Below are 26722 nucleotides of genomic sequence, written 5' to 3'. Positions count from 1 at the left end.
TAGTATAACACAACAGTTCCCAAAATAGGCAACCTAGCTCATATCTAGACCATTTCAGTGATGTTGATGGATTTCCCATGATGGAGAGAAGTTGTTTGGTTCAGTGACTTCCTGTGTCTTGCTGTTTTTCCAAAAAGCTGCAAAAAATCATGTACAGAGTGCCTAAACTCATTTTATTTTGGTCATGCATTTACATGTAAGAGTGATTAGATCCCCTACCTGTGTGTGTTAGCCCAGTTCCGAGAAGCTTGATTTTGTACAGTTTCAGTTGGCCAAACATATGTATATTGTAGACATAAACCCATGCAGAAAAAGTCCACTTTTGGTCGTACAAACACAATTAGTTTTTTCTAGTTCTCAAGTAATTGTGACTCCAATGTTTCAAAGTTCTTTCCAGTGATTTAGCCAGTTTTATGATAGTGTTTATTAAACCAGTTAACATCTCTGGTACTGATGCGCTTCACCTTGCGGATCTTGACGGTACTGTTCATGACACAACAACAGACTGAACACATTCAGCATCCTACTGAAAACTATTAAGATTCTTAGCTTCCTCAGAAAATTGAGACTGCTCTTCCACTTCCTGTACACAGAATAGTTGGTCCTCCAGTCCAGGATGGAATTTAGCTGTACACCAAAGTACTGTGGTTTCTCCTAAAGGCTGTAAAGTCTGCAAAGCTCATTGGGCCAACAGAAAACACCGCCGCCACCTCTAACAGAGGCAGAGGAGCTGGCCCTAAACTAGAATATTGGAAGGCCAGGGGCTGAGGGAATCCCTGGAGGGAGCTCATCCTCTGAGTTCACCCCCTAAGACACAAGTGCCTTGTAATAAGCCCATAGATATCTTTTTAAAACCTATTCATACAAATATTTATTTGTCTTTTATGTCTTTTTTTCTTTTGTCCCAACAGATTCTGATGGTGCCGCTCAAAAAAATAATTGTCTGGAAATGCTAAAACATCTATGCGTGGTCTGATAACCTTCTCTCGACGAATATTTAATTCTCTCCCTCCATCCACGGGATTGTTGTCAAAGGGACATGCCATGTTCGTGAAAAAGTCACCTCCTATTGTGCCTAATGGACTTATAGAACTATAAGAACTAGGCAACACCAAAACTCGCCTGCTGACTGAAGAACTTAATGAGGAAATCAAATGGAGTCTGTGGCTGAAAGAGGGCGGAGACAGAGAGAAACTCGAGGTTTGTTGAGAAAAACCTAGTCCCGACCAGGTTAGGTTAATAGAGTCTGGTACTACGGTAACTGACCGTGAGCTTAAGTTACCTCTCTTTCTGAAACAGGCTAGAGTTACCCCTCTTTCTCTGGTTTCAGTTACCTCCCTTTGTGAAATGGAAAACTCCCTCAGAGTTCCCTCATTTCAGGGTTAATAAACTCAGAGTTTTCACTAAACCTGCTTTGTGAAACAGACCTCTGATATTCAACCTTCTCAGCCTATATTGTCATTTCCTGCTAAGGAATCCTACATACCCAACCCGGAGTACTTCAATTCAGTTTATTCAATACAGTTTTATTCATATAGTGCCAAATTACAACAAATGTCATCTCAAGACACTTCAATGATACAATTCAATTCAAACCAACTGGAGTTCAGTTCACTGTAATCATAATCCAATTAATTCAATTCTAAATTAGTTCAATTCACAGGTGGCCATCTGCCTCGACCTGCTGAGGTGTAAGAGGACAGAAAAGAGGGGACAACAAACACCATAAAATCATTCAAAGAATACCTGTTGGAACAGGGAAACGTTAATGACAACAATAATGCCAAATGTACATGATATCATTTGAGAAAATAATCGGGGGGGGGGGGGAGAGTAAAGTGAGGAAAGGTGTGACATAAGAGGCCCACCAGCAGGCTAGGCCTACAGCAGCTTAACTATGGGATGTTTCAGGATCACCTGAGCCACAATGGAAGGCTCTGCTTCCCATTCTGCTTTTAGAAACTCTGGGAACAACAAGTAAACCTGCAGTTTGGGAGCAAAGTGCTCTGTTAGGAAAATATCTTACAATGAGATCTTTAAGATATGATGGAGCTCGGTCATTAAGAGCTTAATATGTGAGGAGAAGAATTTTAAATTCTATTCTGAATTTAACAGGGAGCCAATGAAGAGAAGCTAAAACTGGAGAAACATGATCTCTCCTGTTAGTTCTCATCAGAACTCTGGCTGCAGCATTTTGGATCAGCTGAAGGTTTTTTCAGAGAATTTGTGGGACAGCCCAATAATAAGGAATTACAGTAGTCCAATCTTGAAGTAAGAAATGCATGGACTAGTTTCTCTGCATCACCCTGAGACAGGATGTTCCTGATTTTAGCAATATTACGAAGGTGAAAGAAGGCAGTCCTAGAAACCTGTTTTATATTTGTGTCAAATGATAAATTCTGGTCAAAAATAACTCCAAGGTTCCTCACTGTAGAACTAGAAGCCAGGGAAATACCATCTAGAGTAACTATATAACTAGACAATTTCTCCCTGAAGCGCTCAGGTCCAAAGAGAACAACTTCAGTTTTGTCTGAATTTAAAAGTAGACAGTTCTGAGTCATCCAGGTCTTTATGTCTTTAAGACAGGCTTGTAGTCTGACCAACCTGTTGGTTTCATCTGGTTTCATAGATAAGTACAGCTGAGTATCATCAGTATAGCAAGGGAAAATAACATGTTCAAGTCTCTGTAATAGACTGTGATCGACTGCAGTACTGAGATCCAACAGGACAAGCACAGTCACAAGTCCGTTGTCAGAGGCTAAGAGTAGATCATTGGTAACTTTCACCAGTGCTGTTTCTAGAATACTTGGCTCAACAGAGCTCAGACTCTTTGTCAGCCTGACTACAGTGCTGAAAAGAAACCTGGGATTATTCTTATTCTCTTCTATCAATGACGAATAATAAGCAGTTCTAGCTTTATTCTTAAACGTTATTAAACTATCTTTCCAGACTAATTGAGACTCTTCTAAATTAGAGGAACGCCACTGTCTCTCCAGCTTTCTTGCAGTCTGTTTTAACGCACACAGCTGTGAATTATACCAAGGAGCCAACCTCTTCTGACTGATTACCTTCCTTTTCAGAGGGGCAACATTGTCCAGTGTTGTACGCATTGAAGCTATAGTGCTGTCAACAAGAGAGTCAAGTTCTACTGGAGTAAAATTTAGGTAGCCGTCCTCTGTCATATCTGCACATCGCAGTGAAGAAAAGGATGATGAAATTAACTCTTTAAATCTGGTTACAGCATTCTCTGGTAGACACCTTCTATATGTAAATTTCTTCTCAGAAGCTGTGTAGTCAAGTAATGTAAATTAAAAAGTAATCAAAAAATGGTCAGACAAGACAGGGTTATGAGGGAACACTGTTAACTGTTCACTCTCAATGCCATAAGTCAGCACAAGGTCAAGGGTATGATTAAGGCAGTGAGTAGGTCTGTGAACACTTTGAGAAAATCCAATGGAGTGTAATATAGAATTAAACTAAATTCTTAGGCTGCCATTTTCAATATCTACCAATACTTTAAGACGAATAAATGAACAAACGTGTACTATAGCTCTGTTAGCTCATAGGTGCTGTTATATGGCTACTTGCGGCTATAGGAGAGGTAACGGAGGGATTTCTACACAGGCACTCTACTAGGACCAGTTCATCCACACGCACCCCTGGAACACAGTTTATTTACTCCTTGCTCTGTGACAGCAACGTGAACAACGACTTTAAGTAAGATGGACGTTCTTACCGAAGTGAATGAGCTGTGCTGCAGCCATGCGTGTCATTCCAGTAGAGGTGTGTGTAGAATTTCCTCCGTTAGCTCTCCTATAGATGTAAGTAGCCACATAACAGTAGCTATGAGCTAACAGAGCTATAGTACGCGTTCATTCATTCATTCTTCTTAAAGTATTGATGAAATAAAGACAGATAATGCCTTATTTAGAGGCTGCATCGTCTTTGCCCTGTTCACTCCATTATATAGCTTTATTATATTAAATAGCTTCTGAAGGACACCGACTTTCGCCAAACTGTTCTTGGTGAGTAGATAAATGTATTTCATGCCAAAAATAAGGTCTAGGTTTAAAAATACCGGAGTTCCCCTTTAATGCTAACATGATCCTCCTGCTGCAGCCAGGTTTCTGTAAGATAAAATACAGTGTATCAATATGATGATCTCAAAACAAGTCATTCACTAACAAAGACTTGGAAAAGAGAGATCTAATATTCAACAACCCACATTTAGCTGTTTGATGTTTTTGTTCGGTTAAACATTTTGTTTTGAATTATAATTTTTTTAGGTTTTCTGAATTTGCTTCTCTTGTGTTTATTGATTGGAGAGGCAGCAGCAGGGGGGAAGCCGCAGAGAAGGGTAGAATATTACAGCTCTGCTTCCTGGTCTCAACCCTGGGTTGTCATGTTTTTGGATGACTAACATATTTGTTCATATTTCTAGAAATGAGAGCCGCTCCTTCCAAAGTGGGATGGATGCCGTCTCTCCTAATCAGACGAGGTTTTATCCAGAAAGATTGCCAGTTATCTATGTAGCCCACGTTGTTTGCTGGACACCATCTAGACAACCAGCGATTGAATGAGGACATGCGGCTAAACATGTCATCACTGCCAGATTTGGCAGGGGTCCAGAGAAAACTACAGTGTCCGACATTGTTTTGGCGAAATTACACACCGATGCAACATTAATTTTAGTGACCTCCGATTGGCGTAACCGGGTGTCATTACCGCCAACGTGAATAATTATTTTACTGTATCCATCCATCCATTTTCTATACCCGCTTAATCCGTTGGTCGGGTCGCAGGGGGGCTGGAGCCTATCTCAGCAGTCATTGGGCGAGAGGCAGGGTACACCCTGGACAGGTCGCCAGTCCATCACAGGCCCACACAGAGACAAACGAGACAAACAAACATGCATGCTCACACTCACTCCTATGGACAATTTTAGAGTCACCAATTAACATGCATGTTTTTGGATGGTGGGAGGAAGCCAGAGTACCTGGAGAGAACCCACGCATACACGGGGAGAACATGCAAACTCACACAGAAAGGCCCCAGGTGGGGATCGAACCTGGAACTCTCTCGCTGTGATTAGTGTAATAGTTCTAAATAAAGATTTATTGTGTTGTTTGTGCTTACAGAATGTGTTCTTGTAAATGTTTCATGTTAGGTGTTGGGTGTTTCTTGGAAAAGTGATTTCTAATTTTCTAATAAAATACAATAGTCCGTTTCTGACCATGACATACTTTGATACTTTTTGGATCCTGTGTGGAAACATTACTCAGTCATCACAGACAGCCTCCATGCTTCCGCATGTCAACTTTTCAATGAAGAAATATGAATTAGCCATCTATACAGTGACACTTTCCTTTTACTATGAGCATCCAAATTTATGCTGCTGCTGTTATCAAATGTCTCTGATTCACTGTCTGAAAATGTTCAAAGCTGACTGAAGGAAACAATCTTGCAAAATATAACCTTGTTAAGATGGCTAGCTTTATTAAGACCAGATGTCTATTAAGTGTTTCTAACTTTAACAACTCCAGTAATCAAAGAAAAAGTTTTGTATGCCAACACATGCAAACAACTGCAAATCATTTAGGTAAATACTTGCCTACAGGCTCTGGCTGTGGTGACTACAAAAGTGTTTGCTTATGTTAGATAGAAACAGACAATTGTAACTACCGGTAACTTGTTTATTTTTCAAATAATACTAAAAATGGCCGCATAAATTGTCATATGACTTAATTCATAAGAGAGAGGTCAGCTAATCTCTTATACTCTAATTTTGTTAACTTACCCGTAACACTGGAACTGCTTTGGTATCATCAGCTTGACCAACATGACTTCCACATTATTTGGTTTCTATAGTATTTTGAAAGAGTGTGCTAATTCTCTCTTTAAATTACACTGATCATAACAGGGGAAGAGTTGTTTACAAATGGGAGCAGTTAATGAGTTTAACAAAAGACAAATAATGTCCAGATAAAGACCCCAAATCCCCAAAGTTGAAGAGAAATGTATCACGTCACATTTTGAGTTTTGTTTTGTCTTGTCTTGTTTTCAGGTTTTAGGTTAATTTCCGGTCATGTTTTTTCCCCTGTCACATTAGATTCACCCAAGTCACCTGTTTTTTGTTCACAGCTGCACTCCATCACCAATCACCTCCCTTGGTATTTAGTTTCCAGGTTTCCCCAGTCACATGTAGAATCCTTACCTCACCTTTTCCCATAGTTCACGGTCACGGTTTGTCAGGTCAGGTTTTGCCTCTTTTGTTTCCAAGTCATAGTCTAGTCTTGTTTATTTATTTCACAATCATAGGCTTGTCTTGTTTTGTTTGTTCACAATTTAGTATCTTTTTTTATATCCGGCTCTGTCCCGCCTTTTGTTCTCGTTTTTTAAAATAGAAATCAAGTTTTTGTTTAAGTCTGCATCTGGGTCCTCCCTTCCACACCACGTTCCTGACAAAACGGTTGTTGATATTGGGCAGGAGCAAGATGGTTAAAGAGCATGTTTAAACCATCTCTTCCCCTAAATTATAATGGGGAATGTGAAGTTTCTAGCAAACAAAATAGAAGAATTTGGATTGTTCATGAGGACACAGCAATATCATGAATTTATTATTATGCGTTTCACTGAGACATGAATGCAGGAGCAAATATTGAACTCTAAAGCCTGTCTGCCTGGGTTTCAGACTGTACAGTTAAAACACATTAAAAAGTATGTCAAAATTAAAAAATGAGCTCTTGCAGTGCTTATTAACAACGGATGGTATAATATCGGTTATGTCACTGAAGGAGAGGATGTGTGCTCAGAACACTGTGTCACAAGATGTTTAGGACCCAAGAAGCAGACCGTAAACGAAGGATAAATGGATTGTTGACAGTCGTTGAGGATTTCAACAACATAATGCTCTCTGCTACAGTTTTAATTTTCGAAAAAGTTTGTCAATTGTGCCACTAGACGAAATGAAAGATTGGAATTATTCTGTACAAATGTAAGAGATGCATACAACTCCTCTGTCCATTGACCGTTAAGAATTCTTTTTACACCAAATGAAGGATACATCACTGTGGCCTAACAAATACATTTTTGGCATTGTTCAATAGCATCTGTTTCTAACTTACACTGCTAAACAATACCCCTTTTGGATTCATAGAGTAACTACCTTCATGGTGTTTTGGTATGGCTGTGAGAATAGTTTTATTATGTTTGTGTTTACAGGATTAAATAGCACACCAGATGCCCAGGTTTTGATGACAGGTTGTGTACTTGACTCAACTGTGTAATGCAGACTATCTGCCATGACAAAGAATGTTGACACAAATAGGTAGTCTGTAGAGGGCTACTTTGTGGCAACAGCAACTAATACAGATGACAACTTAGACTCAAGTCACCTTAAACTTGAGCAAAAGCTTAAGACATAAGTGATGCCTAAATTAACTATTGTGATGCTTTTTTCCAAACAATTTGATGACAAATGATGACCTCTCTAAAAGGCGCCTTTTGCAGCCCATGTGCTTGGCCGTACAAAAAATGTAGACGCGCAACATGTATTTTATTTTAAATGGGGATAACGCGACGGTGTTAATCAGGACGGGGAACGTTGTGAGCGTGACATCACGTCGCGCAATAGTGACGTTTTCTTGGCTGAGAGGGACAATGGCTACATCGGCTTGGCTGCATGGCACATCTGCAATGAGACTTACAGAAGGTTTGGTGTTGGTTCTAAAAGAACAGCGTCCAGAGTATTTGCCTGATGTGTTGGCCAAATACAGAGAACATGGCGTATACCCGATACAGGTAGAATATTGCCCTGAGAAACACGTTGGCTTAAATGCTTCTATGTTAGCGCAAGCTACAGTCATTCTGCTGCATCCGTTCCAGTATTCGATGATTACCGACCTGATATTTTGACTTTCAGTAGTATTGTCTGTACCTGAGTCTGAGGTGCTGCCATATGCTGTTAATTGCAGTCTCCATATGCAGTTAATAGTTAATTAACGGAAGTATTTGTCTTCTCAGGGCGCTAGCGATGTCGCGGGTCTCGTGGGTTTCACCAATGCTAAATTAAGTTCGAGCAAAAGCAGGTAAGAAATTACTGTTCGTGTTTGCTGATATAGTTTTTCAGACGTAAAAAGTTTTTTACGTCTCGACTGTTTTTATGTAATTATTTCCTTATTTGTGGTTTTAAAAAAATCTTACAGTTGACGACGGAGGGTGTTTTTACACACAGTTACAGCACTGCTCACTGAACAACTTTCTATGGTTTTTTAAGTATAATTCTTTTTTTTGGGCCGTCACATACATGCGTGATTGGCAGATTGCAGATAGGACACATTTCGTTGTTGGTCGGATATGCTCATCATATGATAATGACATCTCATAGTAAAGAGATAACTGTTTTGTTAGATAATCAAAGTTTAGGTAATCTTCACATCGTAAATTTGGTGCTATTATGTAGAAATCTAAAATCTTTAAGTACAGCTTCTTTATATCTCACTTTGCTCAGATAAAACAGTTAAAAATCACAAAACTCTGACAACAGATGAGACCAAGAAGACACACCCGCTCTTTTCTTATTCCAGCTTGTTTGAATAATATTGAAAAAGAAATCAGATGGATCAATACATATAGACACAGGAATGGCATGTCATTGTCTTGGTGATTCAAACTATGTTTAAACTATGTTTAACATGCGACTTGGGCGTTCACAAGTGGACAGATATTAATGTGTCTATACTTTGAGTTTAATTATGTAATTTTTTATTTCTATTTAAATCCCAATTTTTTTGTCAAAATTTAAATATCTTCACATCTGATGCGATTGCTTGTTATTGATTTTAAATTACCTGCTCTCTATGGAAATAAATTTGTAGCTTACAGTACAAGTAACAAGTTTCCATACACTTAACCATAATTTTAGATAAATACTTTTAACCAATAAATTGGTTTGTTCAAACGCTGCTGCACATAACACCGTCTTATCATATTCTGTGGTGGGCAAGAAAAAGGACATTAGTAGTTAAGCCTTCTGATCTTTTTGTAAAAGTCAGAATTAAAAGTGACCTCAATGATATTATTGTAGACAGGATTTATATTTTGGATCTTTCTGAGTCACAGTGATTGTAGTATTTTGATAAAACTTCATTTTACTAGCTCCCTTCTTCTGACATTATTTATGAATTATTGTTTTAAGATTAAACTTTTATTCAGTGAAAATCCTTGAAGCATATATGTGTACTGGATTATTCACCAAGTGAACGTTTTTTAATTTAATTTATTTTTTTTACTCACATTGGGCTATAGATCAACTTAAACACTGTTATAATTTAAATATAAAGACACATTTTCACTTGTAGTAGGGTTGTTAGTATTACTACCATTTCTGACTTGATACCAATACCAACAAAACATTTTGATACACAGTAACATTTTCTATACCACAAAAGGAAAAATGACAACTTAAGGGGGAACTCCGGTATTTTTAAACCACGACCTTATTTCTGGCATGAAATACGTTTATCTACTCACCGAGAACAGTTTGGCAGGTCTAGAACAGGTCTAGGTTTAAAGATACCGGAGTTCTCCTTTAATGGTTTTGATAAACATCTCCAGATTAACTTTTTTCACTCCCAGCCCTGGTGCTCCCAACTGAAAATAGTTTAGCACAGCTAAAATCAACTTAATTGAAACATTTTCATATTTCCTTCTTTACTGCAATATTTATCAATAAATAAGTTGTTCAATACAGACAAATCATAAAAACTACCTGACTTCTGTTTAATTAGAAAATTAATAATAAAAAAAAGTGATTTTTAAAAAAATAAAAAACAATTTATTCAACTATTGAAAATGTAATAGTTTTTTTTTTTTTAAACGCAGAAGCCAATAAGATAAACTCCTTATTGGTAATCCCATCCTTTAAGATAGAGCACTTTTTATCTGTTGATTTAACAGACTATACATAAGCTGAAGTTATTTGGTTGAGACATTATTACCACTTCCAGGGAGTTGCACGCACATGGTGTAGTTTCTTAGAGCTCAGTTATTTTAATAATTATAATTAACTATATTGAATAGCAGCTCTTCCTTTGCACTCTTTGGATATACTGACTTTTATTATCATTTCAGTTTCCACATGTTATTGTCATTTATAACTGTCATGACTGTCATATCCCAGGAGGGTATGAATGCCAATAGTTCAAGGTGTTGAGTGAAGGAGAGGGCTGCAAGCCACTGCAAGGCTATGTGCTGAAAGCATGTGCCAACCAGCTTGCTTCAATCTTCACAAAACTTCACAGAACTTTAATCATTCATTATAACAAGCTGTAAAAAAAAAAAAAAAAACTGCCACCACCATTCCAGTGCCCAGAACGTCTGCTGTCACAACTCTGAATAATTATCAGCTTGTTGCTTTCATGCTGGTAATCAGGAAATGCATGGAGAGACTAATGATGACCCACATCATCATTCCTCCTGGTTTTGACCAATTCCACTTCGCATGGATGCCTCTCAGTCAACTTGAAAATCCTAGTATTTTAGGATGCTGCATATAAAGAAATCCTGACATTCTCCACATTGTACAGGAACAACGACCTGGACCTCAACGCAAAGAAATCCAAAGAAATAATCATTTGTTTAAAGGAAAACAAAGCAAACATCACAGTAGCCTGAGTATCAGTGGAGAAGTGGTGGAGTACTCAAGCCACCTCCTCAAACTGCCATCAGAAAGGACTCCTTATACCTCGGTCACACCTTATTCAAAACTCTTCCGTCTGGCAGGTTTAGGGTCCCGAAAGCAAGGGCAATTGACATACTGCTGAACCCCACTTTGAACAACCCCCGAGAGAGACATACACACACACACATTTACACAGGCCGAGGACTTTTGAGATGTCCAGTACTAAGAAATTGTGTAATATTGTGAACACTAATGCTGCACTTTAGTGTATGTATTATTATTATTACATATTTATCTTATCTGCTATGCTGCTCGTAATGGGAATGCCAAACAAAGTTTCGTTATACATAATTTTTATGTGCAATGACAAAGTATCTATTCATTAATCAATAGGGCAATAGTGTAGTTTATTACATAGTATATACATACAAATATATTAATATATTTTCCAAAATCTAAACAACACACAGTAAGTGATTTTTGAACAGATGCAGACACAAAACTATTAAAATTCTATAAAATAAAGTTGTCATTTAGTTTTACAAAATGTAAAAAAAACTAAAATGTATAAACCGTCTCCTTGTCGTTTTCTTCATGGCATAGGCGTATGGAAGTTTACAGCTGATCATTTTCACCAAATCTCATCATATACAGGTCTTTTTCAGCACAAGCTTGAAACTTTTTGATATGCTTTAATATGCAGCACATTATATTAATGTTTTTCTTTACCAACCTTCCTGGCTGCATTGAATGAAACAGCTACATTGCTTTCAGTCAGCTATAAATATGCAGTTGACCCTTTTTGTTATAAATTTTAAATATCAGATCCATCATTGTGGTTGGTCATCTGATGCAAACTCCCTGTTTTATGTCAGCATGCATATATGTGTAAAAACTGGGTTGATGTACTGTGTAGATAAATAGTTTCATAACACCACATAATTATTTGGTTTAGATTATTTTAAGATGTAGAATAAATATAATAGAACTTGCTTTGTGGTGCAGGCTCCCATGAATACAGTTAAATGTATTTATGTGTGAAGATAGGGTTATGGCCAAAGTGAGTATCAAGGAATGTCTTTCTCTGATGTGATGGATGCATATTTCTGTATTTGTAATTGTTTGTGTGCACATATCTTTGAGCAGGTTTGAAGGGCTCTGTATACTCTCTCTGCTGGTTAAGGACAGCTCAAGTGATCTGTTCCAGCAACACTGCCTTTCCTGGCTGCGTTCCCTTCAGCAGGTCATACAGGTATGATGCAAACACATATTGGTTGGCACATCAACATCCTAACTGATAGATTAAAAAAAATTAAAAAGACAAAAGAAAAAATTGTCTTGAAATGACAAAATTCAAAACTTTTTCAGGTAAAGGCCAGGGCTGGTTTGAGATTCTGACAGTATGATAATCTTAAGAAGAAATAGTTAGTTTATTAATGTTTCATGGTATGATGGTATTGGAATAAAAGGTTCATCATCAGAAAAAAGTTTTTCCACTTTGTGTCCAGTCACGTTCTAGACCTGTGGTTACAGCAGATGCCTTATCCTTTAGTATTGTCTTAATGTGTTCCATGTTGAGTCCTACAGCTGTACAATGGCTGCATTCGGACAGAGACGTTCTGAGAACGCAGTTCTAAGGACTATCCACCTCGAATTTCCTGATAAGAAATGCCCTTCCCCAGGGGAACTATTTCATTTTGTATTCGCACGAGTCAGGGACCTTGACAGCGACTGGTGTCATGCAAGAAAACAACACCACCAAGAAGCCTGATACTTACCTAAGAGCGAGGAGGCCACCGTGTTCATGGTCTGCATGACGGTAATATTAATCATGGACGATCACATCAGGCATCTAAGATCGAGGCTGGAAGAGCACACAAGCGAGAGAAGATCGAGAAGGAGAGCGGAGCGCCGCAGACAATGGAGACGATGTGTAATTTCAGACAAGGGGCGTAGCTACCAACCACCAAACACCTATGTCATATGTGTTTCTATGGAACCCAGAAAAGACCCTGCTTCGAAGAAGGCGCTGAAATGGTTATAGGAACTTGAGGGCCGTGGTCCCTAGTTCCTGTATGTCCGAAAGCGCGAAAAAATGACCCTATTCCTGAAAAGGTTATAGGAAAAGGTTCCTACAGTGGGAATGCGCCTAATGTTGGATGAGATAGTAGTGGAATTTTTCCATGATAAGTTCTTAAAACATTTCTCCTGAAATAATGCCAATGGGTAGCATATCTTTTCATACAAATCTTGATATCTTGTTGGTGATGGCATTTTTATGAGCCTCTGTCAAAGTGCTTACCATTATTCACTCAGTGCGGTTACATGTGGGCAATCGGATCAGATCGGATTAATGGCTAAACTACAATAAGATTGAGTTATTCAGCTCATGTAACAAGCTTAATCCGACAAGAAATCGGATCGGGTTACTTGCTATCAAATTAAGACCCCAGGATAACTCGATCCGATTGCCCACTTAACGTGGCTGGAGACGAAAGTGGTTAGGATCGAGCGATCGTCACCCAGAAGTCGAAGGAGGTGATATTACTGTTGTTGTCGCCGCCGTCAGAAAGAAACAAACAACGCGATGGAGAATGCGCCGTTGTGTATCACGTTTGTGCCATAACCAGATCATCACAAATGTAGAGGGACGCAGCTTCATCTTGCTCTGCGTTCGCCATCTTTCTCGAATGCCTTAGTTTTGTTGTTGGTGGTGGTGAAGACCCCAACAGGAAGTGGCTCTATTAGCGATAGTTGAAATGGGTACAGCGCCACTTATCTACTGTGGTATTGCATGCTTTGTGCCAGTGATTCGATTCATTCACCGCCATGTAACAAAGGATAATTACCCTCAGATGAGGAGCAGAACCCAACTATAGCTATAATCAAGTTAATCTCATCATGTAGACCCACTGACTGTGCAAACTGCTTTATGAAGGCAGTCGGTCGACACCTGATGTTAACTTGTTTAAATGTGTTGCCTCAACTGCCTCATTTGAGTGGCAAGCTATCAGGTGAGTCCTCCAACTTGTGGTATTGTATTGTAGAGTAAGATACCGTAATTTTGCAAAGTTCAATTCAAATGAAATTAAATCAAATTTTATTTATATGGCACCTTTCATACTTTAAAAGCAACACAAAGTGCCTCACATAGGCTAAAAACAATATAAAATATAACAATATATAACGATAGAACATACCAACCCACCCACCCCCATAAGTACCCAGAGAAACATGTAGACAAACACACGCACGCACACACATGCATGCACACACAAGCTCCAACCCACTGCACCTATCAGACAGAGACATGGCCGGGCACCCAGACCTAGGGTAAGGAAAAAGCCACCTTGGGGGGCCGACCACACTGAGAGGGCTCCTGGGCCATGACCACAAGGAGTGCCACCACAGAGAGAGTCCCAACCCGAGCAGACAAGAGGACCTACACCAAGGTGCAGAGTCCTCCAGCCACCCGGGCCAGAGCAGTCCACAGAACAGCACCCCCCTCAGTGGACCAAAAGCAGCTCCCAGTGTAGTAGGCCCCCATGAGGAAACACTGGAGCTAAAAACTGAAAAACTAAAACAGTAAAATAAGATAAAAAGGTGTAAAATTAACAAAATAGATAAAAAGCTTTTCAGCTCATATAGTTAAAATGTCTAACTAAAACATGGAGTTTAAAATGTATGATTAAAATAATATAGAAAAAAAATGAAATATGATAAAAAGTTTGATTTTAAAAATGAAATATAAAATCAAATCCAATAAAAGACTGATTTTAAAAGGTGAGTCTTGAGCCTCTTTTTAAAAACATCAACAGTCTGTGACCCTGAGCAGGCTGTTCCACAATCGGGGGCCATAATAACTAAAAGCCGTCTCCCCGTGTGTTTTCAATCAAACACGTGGTGTGGTTAAAAGGCCAGTTTACAAACTGCCTCATCTTTGTGTTCTTGCTATTTTGCAGCAACATAGCAAACATGACATTACCATATTTTTATTTAAACACTTTATTTGTAGTTTTTTCAATAATCATACCCAAAAAAAAAAATCATATTCTGTATTACAAATATGTACAGATACAGAAAAACAATTCCGACAGAGACGGAACAAATCCAAAATCAACGTGACAAAATTTGTCACAGGAGGAAAAAAAAAGATTCTGCATGACGTCCCTAATCCAGGGGTGACGTGATGGAGGAATAGCAGCCTTCCACTTGAATAAGATTAAGCGTCTAGCTAGTAAGGAGGAGAAGGCAATGACCGTCTGTAGAAGAACAGTAGGAACAGATACCATTGGATCAGAAAACCAACCAAAAACAGCAACCAAAGGAGACTGTGAGACGTTATAAGCATAAGTTTTAGAGATGACTTCAAAAAAGGATGACCAAAAAGGAAAAAGTTTCGGACAAGACCAGAACATATGATGGAAAGTTGCCGGGGTCTGTTTACATCGGTCACATTAATGGGTCTACATTTGGAAATATTCTTGCTAACTTAGCTTTTGAGAAATGTAATCTGTGCAACACTTTAAACTGTATTAAAGCATGTCTGGAACATATGGAAGAAGAGTGGATCCTAGTAAGAGCCTTATCCCATTTGTCATCAGACAGCTGGTCTCGAATTTGTGAAATGGTTGCAGCTATCCATAATATGGAAATGATTAAATAAATGATATTCTACTTTTATTCATCCTATTGACCTTTTAATAGGGCGTCTCTCCATGTCGCTTATGGTCTGAATCCCTTACAGTCTGTAAATACACACCCATGTTTAATGCTCATGTAAATGGTTAAATTATTATTGTAAATAAAAAAATTATTATAATCAGAATGATTTCAGTTTGATTGAAGAAATATTTCTACATGTAAACATAGCAACTGTTACTTGTGCAAGAATTCAGACTGGGCCTCTATTTCAGTCAGAATTTCTGTGCTGTTATACTATCTCATTATCTTTCATGTTTTTTGTAGTTCACAGATATTTATTGATCAGCTTCATCACAGGACTCTTATTCTTTTGTTTTTCCAAACTTGAAATGTTTTACTTAACTCAATTGAAATACATTGTAGTAAGACTTGGAAATTGGTCATCTTTTGTCTTTGGCTGATGTTTATAGAAGGTTTTTCCTGTGATTACACCTGGTTATGCATAACTGGGCACATCTGGGGGAAATTCAGGTCTTATAGTTTTATCTATTTATTTTTATCCTACTGTATAATCAGATGTGTGCATACCTCTGAGTTTTTTTATTTATCATAGGGGTGGGCGATATGGCAAAAGTATCGCATCACAATTTTTTAAAAATAAAATCCCGATTTCGATTTTTATCACAATCTTAAATTGAAAAATGCGCCATGAGCTCCTCCGTGTGATCTTCTGGGGAAGTAGGTTGTTTGCTGAGTCGGAGCTTCCAGTCATCAATATAATGAATGGTTCAAATAAGGCTCCAGTGCGGCTGGACCACAGATCGCTTATTGCAAAAAACTCAACTTTTGCATTCAATCTTTTCTCGGCATTCAGAGTAGAGACGTGGCATGGAGAAGTATTTTCGTCTTGGCAGCTCGTACTGCGAGTCAGCTACTTTAAGCAGGCGTTTGAACCTCGCGTTTTCTACCGTCTTGAACGGTACCATATATCTTTTGCAAGATAAGGTAAATGGTAACTGCTTCTGTTACCTCTTTCCATCGCTTGCTTGACTTGTCATATGGAGTGCCTTTGTCAAATGCCTGTGTTAATGTTGTCTGTTTTGGTCTTACGCTAGGTGCCGCCGGGCCCCTCGCAAATTTTCAGCATACTGTTTGGGATGCTTCCTCTTCAAGTGATTGAACAGGTTCATCGTGTTGCCGTGTGAACCGTTTCTGTGCAAACTTTGCAAATTACATTTGCTTGCGCTTGATCAGTTGCGGAAAATCCAAACCAATTCCATATAATGCAGGTGGAATTTTTTTTTAACCGACCAACTCCTCTGTTTGGCTTTCAGCCACGGCTCTCCATGCTGCTACACACACAAACAAGGAGGCGGGTAAGAAAGCGCGTCACTGCCCGTTATTTGCTATGATTGGTCGTCAGGTTGACGGATGTAATAGGTCTGGTGCGCATCAGCATAGAACTGCAATTTATAGAATGTGCCTTAGACGATCCCACGATCTCTGCAGTTTGATGGATTGTCTTCACGTTGTAATCCTTCACGATCTAATATCATATCGCCCAACCCTAATTTATTAGTTTTATTTGTTTCTGTTTTAAAGATTTACTTTGTTTGATTAGATTTTTTTCAATTGACCAACTCCATGACCAATTCATCAGCAATTTGTGTGTTCTTATTTTATTCCCATAATTTTTCAATTTTGTCTGCACCAAGTGAATGAACTTGACTTCATGCTGTCCCTCATTCTTTGTTGTTGTAGTCTCAGGCTCCAGTTCAGACCATCCAGCTAGCTGTAAACATTCTGAAAGACTTGTTGCAGTACTCACGCCAGCTAGCAGAGCTGTCCAGGGAGGTTGGCCTGAACTCCATCCTGGGCATCTTGACATCTTTGCTTGGCCTAAAAACTGAGGTAAGATAACAGGGGAATGGAAGGTTGTAAAAATTGGTAGTCTGGCTCCCATATATCTCAGGATTAACATTGTTCATGAAGAAATGCAATTCTTTCAGCCCGTCCAAAATGTTATTGAACTTTATTTTTTTGATTATTTGTTTACATTTAGCCCAAAAAAGATAATCCTTTGTGAGTTCAGCCTATGCCATTGGTTCTCCTCCATCTTCATGGTATTGAAAAAGCATCGGCTCAAAGGTTTGTCCTTTGTCCATTGATAATCCAGCAATCACTCCACAATTAATCCCTCTTGGTCATTTATACCTTTTGTCTTTCAACCTTTACTTTGGTCATGTCTCTTAGCACTTTCACAGCTTGTACATCTGGAATTTTGATAGTTGACTATTCGCAGTGAGGCATGGTTTTCACTTGGTTGTAGCTCAATAGCTTAGTTTATTTCAAGAGTGTTACATCTGTGTTTTATTTAATCTTTTTTTTGTTTTGCCCATTTTATCGGATGTATTGAATGTGCCCAATGAATATCTTCAATATCTTGATTATAGCTTGTCAATCCCTTTAGTCTATGACCCCGTCATGACACCACATCACTGGAAAATGATTAAACTAAACTAATGAAGTAACCAGCCTGATTGATTTATTGGTCAGGCCTTTGACAGATATGTCAATTATATGTGAAAACTTCTAAAGTTACAGGGATAGTTACAGAATAGGTTCGTAACCATTTGTTGAACAGATTGTACCCCATCTCCATGTCTCCAGCCTGTTTTCTGAGACTCTATGGTTCACTGTTGACCTGTGCTGAGAACAAATTATGTATCACTGCTCTGCAGACTTTGATGTGATTTCTAGCTATGATTTAATTGCAAGTTGTCCATTAATTTGTGTAATTAATTTCTTAAAATTATATTATTTTACAGTATTTTAGTAGGGCTGAACGATTTTGGGAAAATAATGTGCAATTTTTATTTATTTATTTAGATTTTTCACCCCCCCCCCCACAAATATTGCAATTGCGATTTAATATTTTTTAAATCTTTTTTAAATTTTTTGGGCCTATTTGTTAGAATTAAATTAAAAGACTTTAAGTAAATTACCTTTTAACTGCTCATTACAGAAACATCTGTGGCTTTGCCACTGTGCATTTAAGTAATTTAAACAAAGGCATGCACTTTGTAAACACTGGAAACATTTAAAATGATATGCTCCCAAGTCAGTAACGTTTCACACAACTGAAACATACAAGTACAAGTCCATTTACCATTACCAAAATATTTTGTAAAAAGTAAACAAAAAAAAGAGAAATGCACTTTTGAATTGGACAATAAAAAAAACTATTTGAATATAATAATATAGATCAACACTTATCTCAAGTACACAACAATAACACACCACACAGACCAAAGTTCACTGAGTATGGCACTGCCAGCCAAAATTATCCAACAGTTTTGTTCTCAGTGGCTCACAGATTTCTTTGCTAAGAAAACCAGGATATTGCCTTTGCTCCTGTGCTAAAAAGACGCTCTGAGGGAGCGCTTGTGCACTACTGTGGGTCGCTGATCTTGTGCACCCTCCACCAAGCCAAGGGATCATCTTCTCCATCAGTGGCAGGACTCACCAGGTAACGGTTCTCTGCCTCTGCGACATCTTCAAGTTTTACAAGCAAAGAAGGAGAGGCTGCACTGGTTTTGAAAAAACTGCCAAGAGACCTCTTTGCCTTTTTCCTCCCGAGGGCTGTGCACTTTGAGGAATTTGAACAGTTTCAGTACTAGACCTCTTCTCCTATTAGATGAAAAAAACAGCCATTAGTTTTCCAGTTGGATTTTACAGAAAATTTGTGTTTTTGTGAAATACATACATATTATTTACTTGATGATGTGTACGTTGTGCTAAGTCTACCATCTCTGTCTTCAGTCGGGTCTTGATAGCAGGGATGTTGTCAGTAGTGATCCAACATCCAAAAGCTCCTTGATGTTTGGGTCTTCATATGTTATTGAGGTATGCTAGCACTTCGGTTTTTATTGATTTAGTCAGGTCCGTGTCCTCAGTATCTTCAACCAGGACTGATGTGGCAAAAAGGTGAAGAACTGGCTTGAGGTAGGAGTTGCTCACATACTCCTCTCCAGAAAGAGCATCATTATTTTCCAGAAGTGGATGCAGTGCCTTGTGCCTGTGTACCACTACACTATCCAGTCCCAACTACCTCAGCAACCCTGTTTCCAGGGATAGGCAAGTACAGATTGGACAGGCCATTCCTCCAAATCACACCACTCTAGGTTTAACTGCCCACATGAGCACTGAAGTCTCCCAGCAGGACAATGGATCCTCAGGCAAGGCATTTTACAGGACTTCACCTGGACATTGCAAGAAGGATGTGCACCCAGAACTATTGTTAGGCACATAGGCACAAACAACATCAGAGCTCACTCCCCGACCTGAAGGTGCAGAGCACCCACCCTTTCGTCCACTGGGGAAACTCCATTTGTTCATCACAAAATTAGGCCACAAGTAAATTGTTACATGCAAGTCTGTCTAAGAAAAATATTAAACTGAGGGGTGGCTTGCATAGTACAGTATGTGTCATTTGTCTGTTTGCTATTCAAGTCAACAATGATTTGTCAGTACAATCATTAACAACTTAAAAGATAAGCATAACATGAGTTTTTGCTGCTTATCAGGTGTGTTATGTCAGAATGTTGATTCAGGTGTGTTACCTGCATGATAAAATACAGCAATAGTTATAAAGTCAATAACTATTAAAATGTATGTATTTCTGTCTAAATGTATTGATTTAAATTAATTGTTTACTCATTAGGTATAAAAATGAGCAAAGGAATTTGGAATGCTTGTTTGCCCAATAACTAGTCTTAATTTATTCATGACATAACAGTAGTTACACAAACATTTTTAATTTTGTTACACTGTAATATTTAAATTTTGAAATATTCACCTTAGAAAACAAGCAATCAAAAGCTGTTATCTTTGGTTCTAATAAATGTTATTAGATATTTACCCCTGTATTTGATAACTGAATTGTGATTAATGTGTTAATGTTTAAAACAATCCAATTAATTTAATCAGGAAAAACATTTTTAGTTCCAACTTGAATTTCAACCTTAATAAAAACTAAATATGATTTGTTGTTTCTGTTTTTGAAGTGTGAACTTGCGGCCATGGAGGGGATGACAGCCTGTATGGTCTACTACCCCAGAGCCTGTGGATCACTCAGGGTGAGATGCTTTCATGTAGAAATTAGAAGAGGCAAAATGAATTTCACTTCTTTTATTTAGTTCAATTTGAAGAGCTTTTAAAGTCTTTAGCAAATACATTAATTCACCTTTTTCCCTTATTAAGGACAAATTAGGAGCCTATTTTCTCTCCAAAATGGACAGCACAAACAAGAAAATACAAGAGGTCTGTCATTCTTGGTAATCAAAGGTGTAGTGGCACTAAACTCTGAATTTAAATTTCATGCTTTTCAGCTTATTTTCTTTTCTTTGGGATATTATTTTCTCAGATGGCCTGCCAGTGTTATAGTCATCTGCCCTGTCTGGGGGGTATGTTGGACAGACCCATGGGTGTTGGCAGAGCTACTGGCTGGACTAATCAGATTCACTGTCTACTTGCCTCAGCCAATGGTCTACTGGCTCAGATCTATCAAGGTTCAGAAACAGGTACACCTATCTCCAGTGTATATAGATATATGTATCTAGATCTATATAGATAGTTATTCATAGAGAGAGAGGATTTTTTTGCTTACTTATTGCAGAACCCCATTTGATAGCAGGATGTACTGCTCTTACATGATTTATTTGTATTGTCACAGGTGGAGCTGTGCAATATCAAGGTCCGGGTGTGGAGCTTGCTTTTGCTCGTCTCGATCAAACAGATCCACTACTGCTTCTTCAGCTCCAGCACAGATATACTGCTGTCTGTCAGACAATTAAACACACACTCAGGTAATATATATGTACATACTAAACTTTGAAAAAGAATCCACTGTGCAGAAAGTCACTAAACTAATATTTGAAAATAGTGTATTCAGTTGGAAATGTTGTTTATATTATTAGTTTCTATTCATGTTCAAATTTATATACGAATATGTAATGCGACGTTGAGCTAATACTGGTCTATATGTATATGTTGTTTGGATTGTTCTTTTTGTAACTACTGTTTACCAATCACTTTTTGTGGTAATTGTCTGAAATAAATTCATAAATTCAAACAACCAAACAATAAAATAAATAAATAAAATAAAAACTGTATGCACCATTATGTGGGCCACTGGGAGCACTAATTGATGCTCTCTAAGGTGCATGGGGACATAACACTTAACATACCTTCAAGTGTTTTATCTGTGATTGCATACATACTTCATTGTTCCTATTTGGAGGTGCTTGTTTATTTTGGTGCAGAACATGCTGGAAATGAACAGGATTTTTGAAGAGTTTTTATTCTTTTGATGAAACCAACATGATAGTTGTTTTGAAGATACAAAATATTTGTGATTGTAAACCAATGAAAAAAAAGATTTAAAAAAAAAAAAAGATGTGTAAACTCTAGTCTGCCCATTCTTTTTTTTTAAAATAATAGCTTTATAACTATATTCAGAGCTTTCAATTTTTTTTTTTAATTCTCAAAGTTTAATTTTTATTTGTTAACACGATGCCAGCTTGTCTAACATGTGTTGCAGTACCTTGTGCTGTGCATATTTACTGTATGAGTGACAATAAACCTCAATGAACTGAACCAAATGCATCCAAAATGGTATTTATATAAATAAAATTAAAATTACATTTTAAAATACTTTTTTTTCGTGTGACTACATCTTTTACAGCAACACTGGTAAAAATGATAAATTAGAGTAACGATGTACAAAAGCACTCCCTTGATTTAAATGATTAATTGTGTTTCTCTGTTTCTGTCCATCAGAGTTGATCCCACCTCAGCTGTTCATCTGCCAGTCAAACCAATTCTTAACCTGGTGTGCCGAGCTCTGGCTGTCAGCTCCAAAAGCATGGTGAGCGTGTATATGCACACACACTAAAGTTAATTATTGGACAAGCTGGTTTACTATATTGCTTACAGAGTTCTCCATTCAGTATGTATTTGGATATTAAAGTCCCCCTTTGGTATGATTTCTGTATGTATGTGTGGGGAGGTTGGGGTCCTGCCAGTGATAGTTTCAGAAAATTCTTTTCTATGATAAGTATGGTTGTTGGTCTGAAATCGGCGTCAACCGTACAGCATTAATTATTGCATGGACCGAATCTCTAGGTAGACGATCCTTAAATGTTTTACAGTGAGAAAAACAGCTTTCCGTCACAATCTGCTGATCGATACACTATGAAACAAAAATCTTGGTGGTTTAACAGAGAGAATGAATAAATGAATTTTCTTTTGCCATTATCCAAAACTTGCATGACTCTATTTCCTAATGTCTTGAAAGTTGTTGCTGTTGGGGAGGACTGACTCAATGGTATATAATGAATTGTTATTGAGTTTCCATTCATTTGTACAACCCCTACATGTGGTTTGCACCAGCATACCACTGACAACAATAACATCAGCTGAGCTTATTTGGCTAAAGCTTTAGCTAACCCATGTAACAATCTTGATGGAACTGGCTTTGGCCAACTTCCAGTCCATAATCTTCACACCGACAAATCCTCTGTAGTACTTCATGCATTACAGTGTAACATCTGTGTCATCATGTACCATCTCGAATGATAAAAAATGCATGCCAAACAAAAAGTATTGATCATAATCCTTTCATATTTTGCTCTCTTTATCAGAATTTATCAGCAGATGGAAGTTTGAAGTTGTTGGTCCTCCCCAGTATACACACCAACACTTTGGAGGTTCTGTCAGATCTCATCACAGTGTGAGTACTGACTGACACACACCACACAAAGGATTTGTGCAGCTTTTTGAAGTCTGAGATTGTTTTCAGGTGCTGGTGGGAATTATTGGCTCCCCAGAATAAAAAACAAGACAAAAAAACAACAACATTTGGCATATCTTTTGAAATAAGTTCCCATTTATGTAAACCTGCTGAATGACCTGGGACCTTTGATGCCAAATTAGTTTTCTGAAACAAACTCTTTTTAAGGAGGGAATCAATTTTCTGTGCTTCAGAGCATATATTTTCCGATGTGATAACCAACTCAAAAACCACCTTAGTACTGTCAATAAACATATTCATTAGTCATGCACACAATATGGGACCATGGGCACAAATGAGATTTGTGTGATTTAGTGTAACGTGTGTGCTGGACTTATAATCGACAAGGAAAAGTGTCTGTGCATGCCCTGTTGCAGAGGTGTTGTTTATGTACACAGGCAATTCTCTCTGACCAGTCAGCAGTCTATACAGTGATCTGTAAAAACTGTAGTTTCAGCCGATGCCAGTTTTAAGCATGTACAGAACACCCAGGCTTGTTTGAGTCTAGTTAGGAATATACTTGTTGGGCACAACAAACAAACTGCCGTTGTTTTTTAAAATTTGTATATTTATTTGTTTACTTTAAAAATGTAATGTAATGTAACTGATGATATAAACTACTTTAAAATAGTATGATTTATCAACATTAGCACAATGATTAGAAATCGGTTATACTTAATAAACGCCACCATCTCCGATTATATGTTGGAAGCTAAGAAGGTCGTCCTGATCGAATTAACGGTTCCTTGGGAAGATGGATGTACTGAGGCCTCAGAATGTAATATCACCAAATACCAGGACCTGGTCCAGGACTGCGGAGACAATGGGTGGCAAGCCTGGCTATTCTCGGTCGAGGTCAGCTGTAGGGGCTTTCCTGCACAGTCGGTCTGGAGGGCCCTTACAGTGCTGGGGATGGCAGGGAGGGAGAGGAAGATGGCTGCTCGCAGGTTGGGCAAGGCAGTGGAGAGAGCCTCTGGCTGGTTATGGTGTAGGAGGGAGGAGTTAAGCTGGAAGCCAGGAGAAGATGGGCAGTGACTGGCCATCAGTGCTGACCCGCCAACTGGAGGGAGTTGTAATTCAGGGTCGAAACGCCTGAGGAAAGTTGGACGCCACCTGACGACATCTTTGCCTGGCCGAGAGCTTCAGTCACTTCTCAAGTGACTGTAAGAGGTTGCAGTTGGTATAATTCATCGTGTTCTGACACACTTTGTACAAATATGCGTACTACATATAGTACAATGCACATAAAAACAGACAACTTGTAGTGTTACTTTTTGCATATATGAATGGGAGAAGAGGGAGGAAGAAAAACATAATAAAATAGTGGCTCTTCCTCTGTGCATGCATGTTGTAACAAAGATCCTACTTTCCCTTTATTTTTTATATTTCTGTCCTCACCTCTATCATTTCCTTTACCTCACTTCCTTTTGTTTTTTCTCCTTCTCACCAATTGACGCTTGTTTTCACTTTCTATCAGTCCCTTATTTACCTTATTTCCTTATTTAAAGAATGCACTCGCCTTCACTTCTCGTTTCCTCACCTTCGCATGGGGCAGCAGTGCTGTGCCGAATTTATTATTGAAATGTTTATTGCTAAATAAACCCCTGTTTGAGCACACAATTCTTTGACTCCTGTCTGCGAGCATTCTCACCGATGTCCCTATGATGATAGTGAACATTTAATTCTGAACCTCCTATTCAACACATGTTAAAGTTGTCTAGACCTCTGTGAACATGGTTACCACCTACTGTGTGCCTAGCTCTGGTTGAACGGCCAATTCAAATATTTTTAAAAATAATTTGATTTAAGGTGTCAGTTTAAACTAAAGAGGATAGTTAGTTTGCGTTCAAGATCACATAAACATGAACTAACATAAACTAGACTCAAGTTGACCTTAGGCCTGGAATATGCTTGTTTTAAATACAAATGCACTGCCTTGCACATCCTGCATTTATTTTCAGTATTATTTATGCATGTTCACAGAAATTAATGTTATGTGTTCGCAAGCTGCAGAATGTAGAAGCATTGTAGAGCCAAATTTAACCGCATAGAGTCAAAGTCAGAAGAGATAAAAAATGTTGGGAATCGTTGAAGACAAGCTTATTGTGAAAGTCCGCAATTACCTGCATCTTTACAATGTAACTTTGCCGCTGGACGGTGATAAATATACTTATCAAATTACCAGGCAAGAAATCATTCTTTTAAACATCTGCACAGAGGAAAATGTTTGAGAAACAGATTTGGTTTAAATGTCAATAAATATTGTCATAACATTTCCGCTTGTACAAGCATATAATTTATTCAAATGTTGCAGCTACAAATAAAGATTTAAATAAGATAAATTGATGATTTGAAGTAAGAAATAAAAAAATTTAACAGTTTGGAAAGATGGGTAATTATAGATGTGTGAAAATATGCAGCAACATTCCCACCGCTGACAGCAAAACAGAAACTGGAAAATACATGTGCATAGGTTTGTGATGAATGGCAAGATTGGTCTTAAAGTGATGATGAAACAAAGACTGATAATGCCTTATTTCGAGGCTGTATTGTCTATGCCCCATTCACTCCCGTTATTTGTATATACGTGGATCTCGAGTGATCTGATTAGCATCTGAAGGATGCCGGCTTTTGGATATATACCAAAATGTTATTGATGAGTAGATGAACATATTTTATGCCAAAAATAAGGTCCAGGTTAAAAAAAATAACTTCCCCTTTTAATGGCGTCATAGAAAAAGGGGGTGAGTACCACATTGCATGTGCCACATTTTATTTGTCAAATTTTTTATTTTTTTTGGTTCCATTTCACCAATATGGACTACTTTGTGTTGGTCCATTAGGTGAAATCCTCCAGAAACTACAGGTTGTAAAGCAACAAAATAGGGAAAATGCCAAGTGGGTGAATGCTTTTGCAAGCCATTGTATGTCACGTACAGTTGGTGGCTAATTCTGAGGATATTCAAAGTTCTGAGCTGTCAATTCAGTGGTGCCAATAATTCTGACCAGTTCTGTTTATCCTCAGTAAATAACCTTCCATATAGCCTTACTCTTGTTTTTAAAATCACAAACCTAAACACTCATTATCAGGAGGTGAACAGTTCTGATGATATGAGCATGTACAGTGTAATACTATTATCTGTGTGAGCTTAATTTTTTTGTGTTTCTTACTCTGTGCATTACAGAGTACGTAGCGGCATGGTTCAGTATGCTGCTGTAATACAGAAGCTGTTTTCTCAAACTCTGTCTGCCTGGACCCCTCTACCTGAAACCAGTGTGGGAAAACAGAAAGCTTACAGGTAACTGACAGGATTCTACATGTGAACCATTGACTGTGGATATTGTCTTTTCACCATCTTTTGAGAGAGAGAGTAAAGGGATGACAAAAAGTAATTTAATCAAGTATCAACATCACTCAAGAATTCTTAATACCTTGTCAATAAAACTAATTTATTTGACTAATTTCATCATGAAAACGACTTGAGCAATGGATGATCTAAATACTGACTTATTCATTGATCAGACTCAAATGATTTAAAATGTGA

General features: G+C 38.0%; 1 protein-coding gene and 1 long non-coding RNA gene across 2 annotated transcripts in view; one reads left to right on the top strand and one right to left on the bottom strand.

Annotated features, from left to right (window-relative positions):
- LOC140281434 (uncharacterized) overlaps positions 1-26722 on the bottom strand; it is a 103101-nt gene that overhangs the window by 35292 nt on the left and 41087 nt on the right. The gene's annotated exons all lie outside the window — the stretch shown is intronic.
- The window catches only part of pelp1 (proline, glutamate and leucine rich protein 1), a 55877-nt gene continuing 36792 nt past the window's right edge, over positions 7638-26722 (top strand). The window contains exons 1-11 of the mRNA XM_072376862.1: positions 7638-7800; positions 8023-8087; positions 11828-11933; positions 17087-17236; positions 20392-20463; positions 20588-20647; positions 20751-20907; positions 21060-21192; positions 22166-22253; positions 23029-23117; positions 26363-26476. Coding sequence (XP_072232963.1) covers positions 7660-7800; positions 8023-8087; positions 11828-11933; positions 17087-17236; positions 20392-20463; positions 20588-20647; positions 20751-20907; positions 21060-21192; positions 22166-22253; positions 23029-23117; positions 26363-26476 — 1175 coding nt within the window. The 5' untranslated portion in view covers positions 7638-7659. The remainder of the gene's footprint in view (positions 7801-8022; positions 8088-11827; positions 11934-17086; positions 17237-20391; positions 20464-20587; positions 20648-20750; positions 20908-21059; positions 21193-22165; positions 22254-23028; positions 23118-26362; positions 26477-26722) is intronic.

This window comes from Leuresthes tenuis, unplaced genomic scaffold (assembly GCF_036924035.1).
Source record: "Leuresthes tenuis unplaced genomic scaffold, fLeuTen1.0.hap1 SCAF_22, whole genome shotgun sequence".
Lineage (NCBI taxonomy): Eukaryota > Metazoa > Chordata > Actinopteri > Atheriniformes > Atherinopsidae > Leuresthes > Leuresthes tenuis.
The sequence above is the reverse complement of the archived record's forward strand: the minus strand, read 5'-3'. Positions and strand labels throughout refer to the sequence as shown.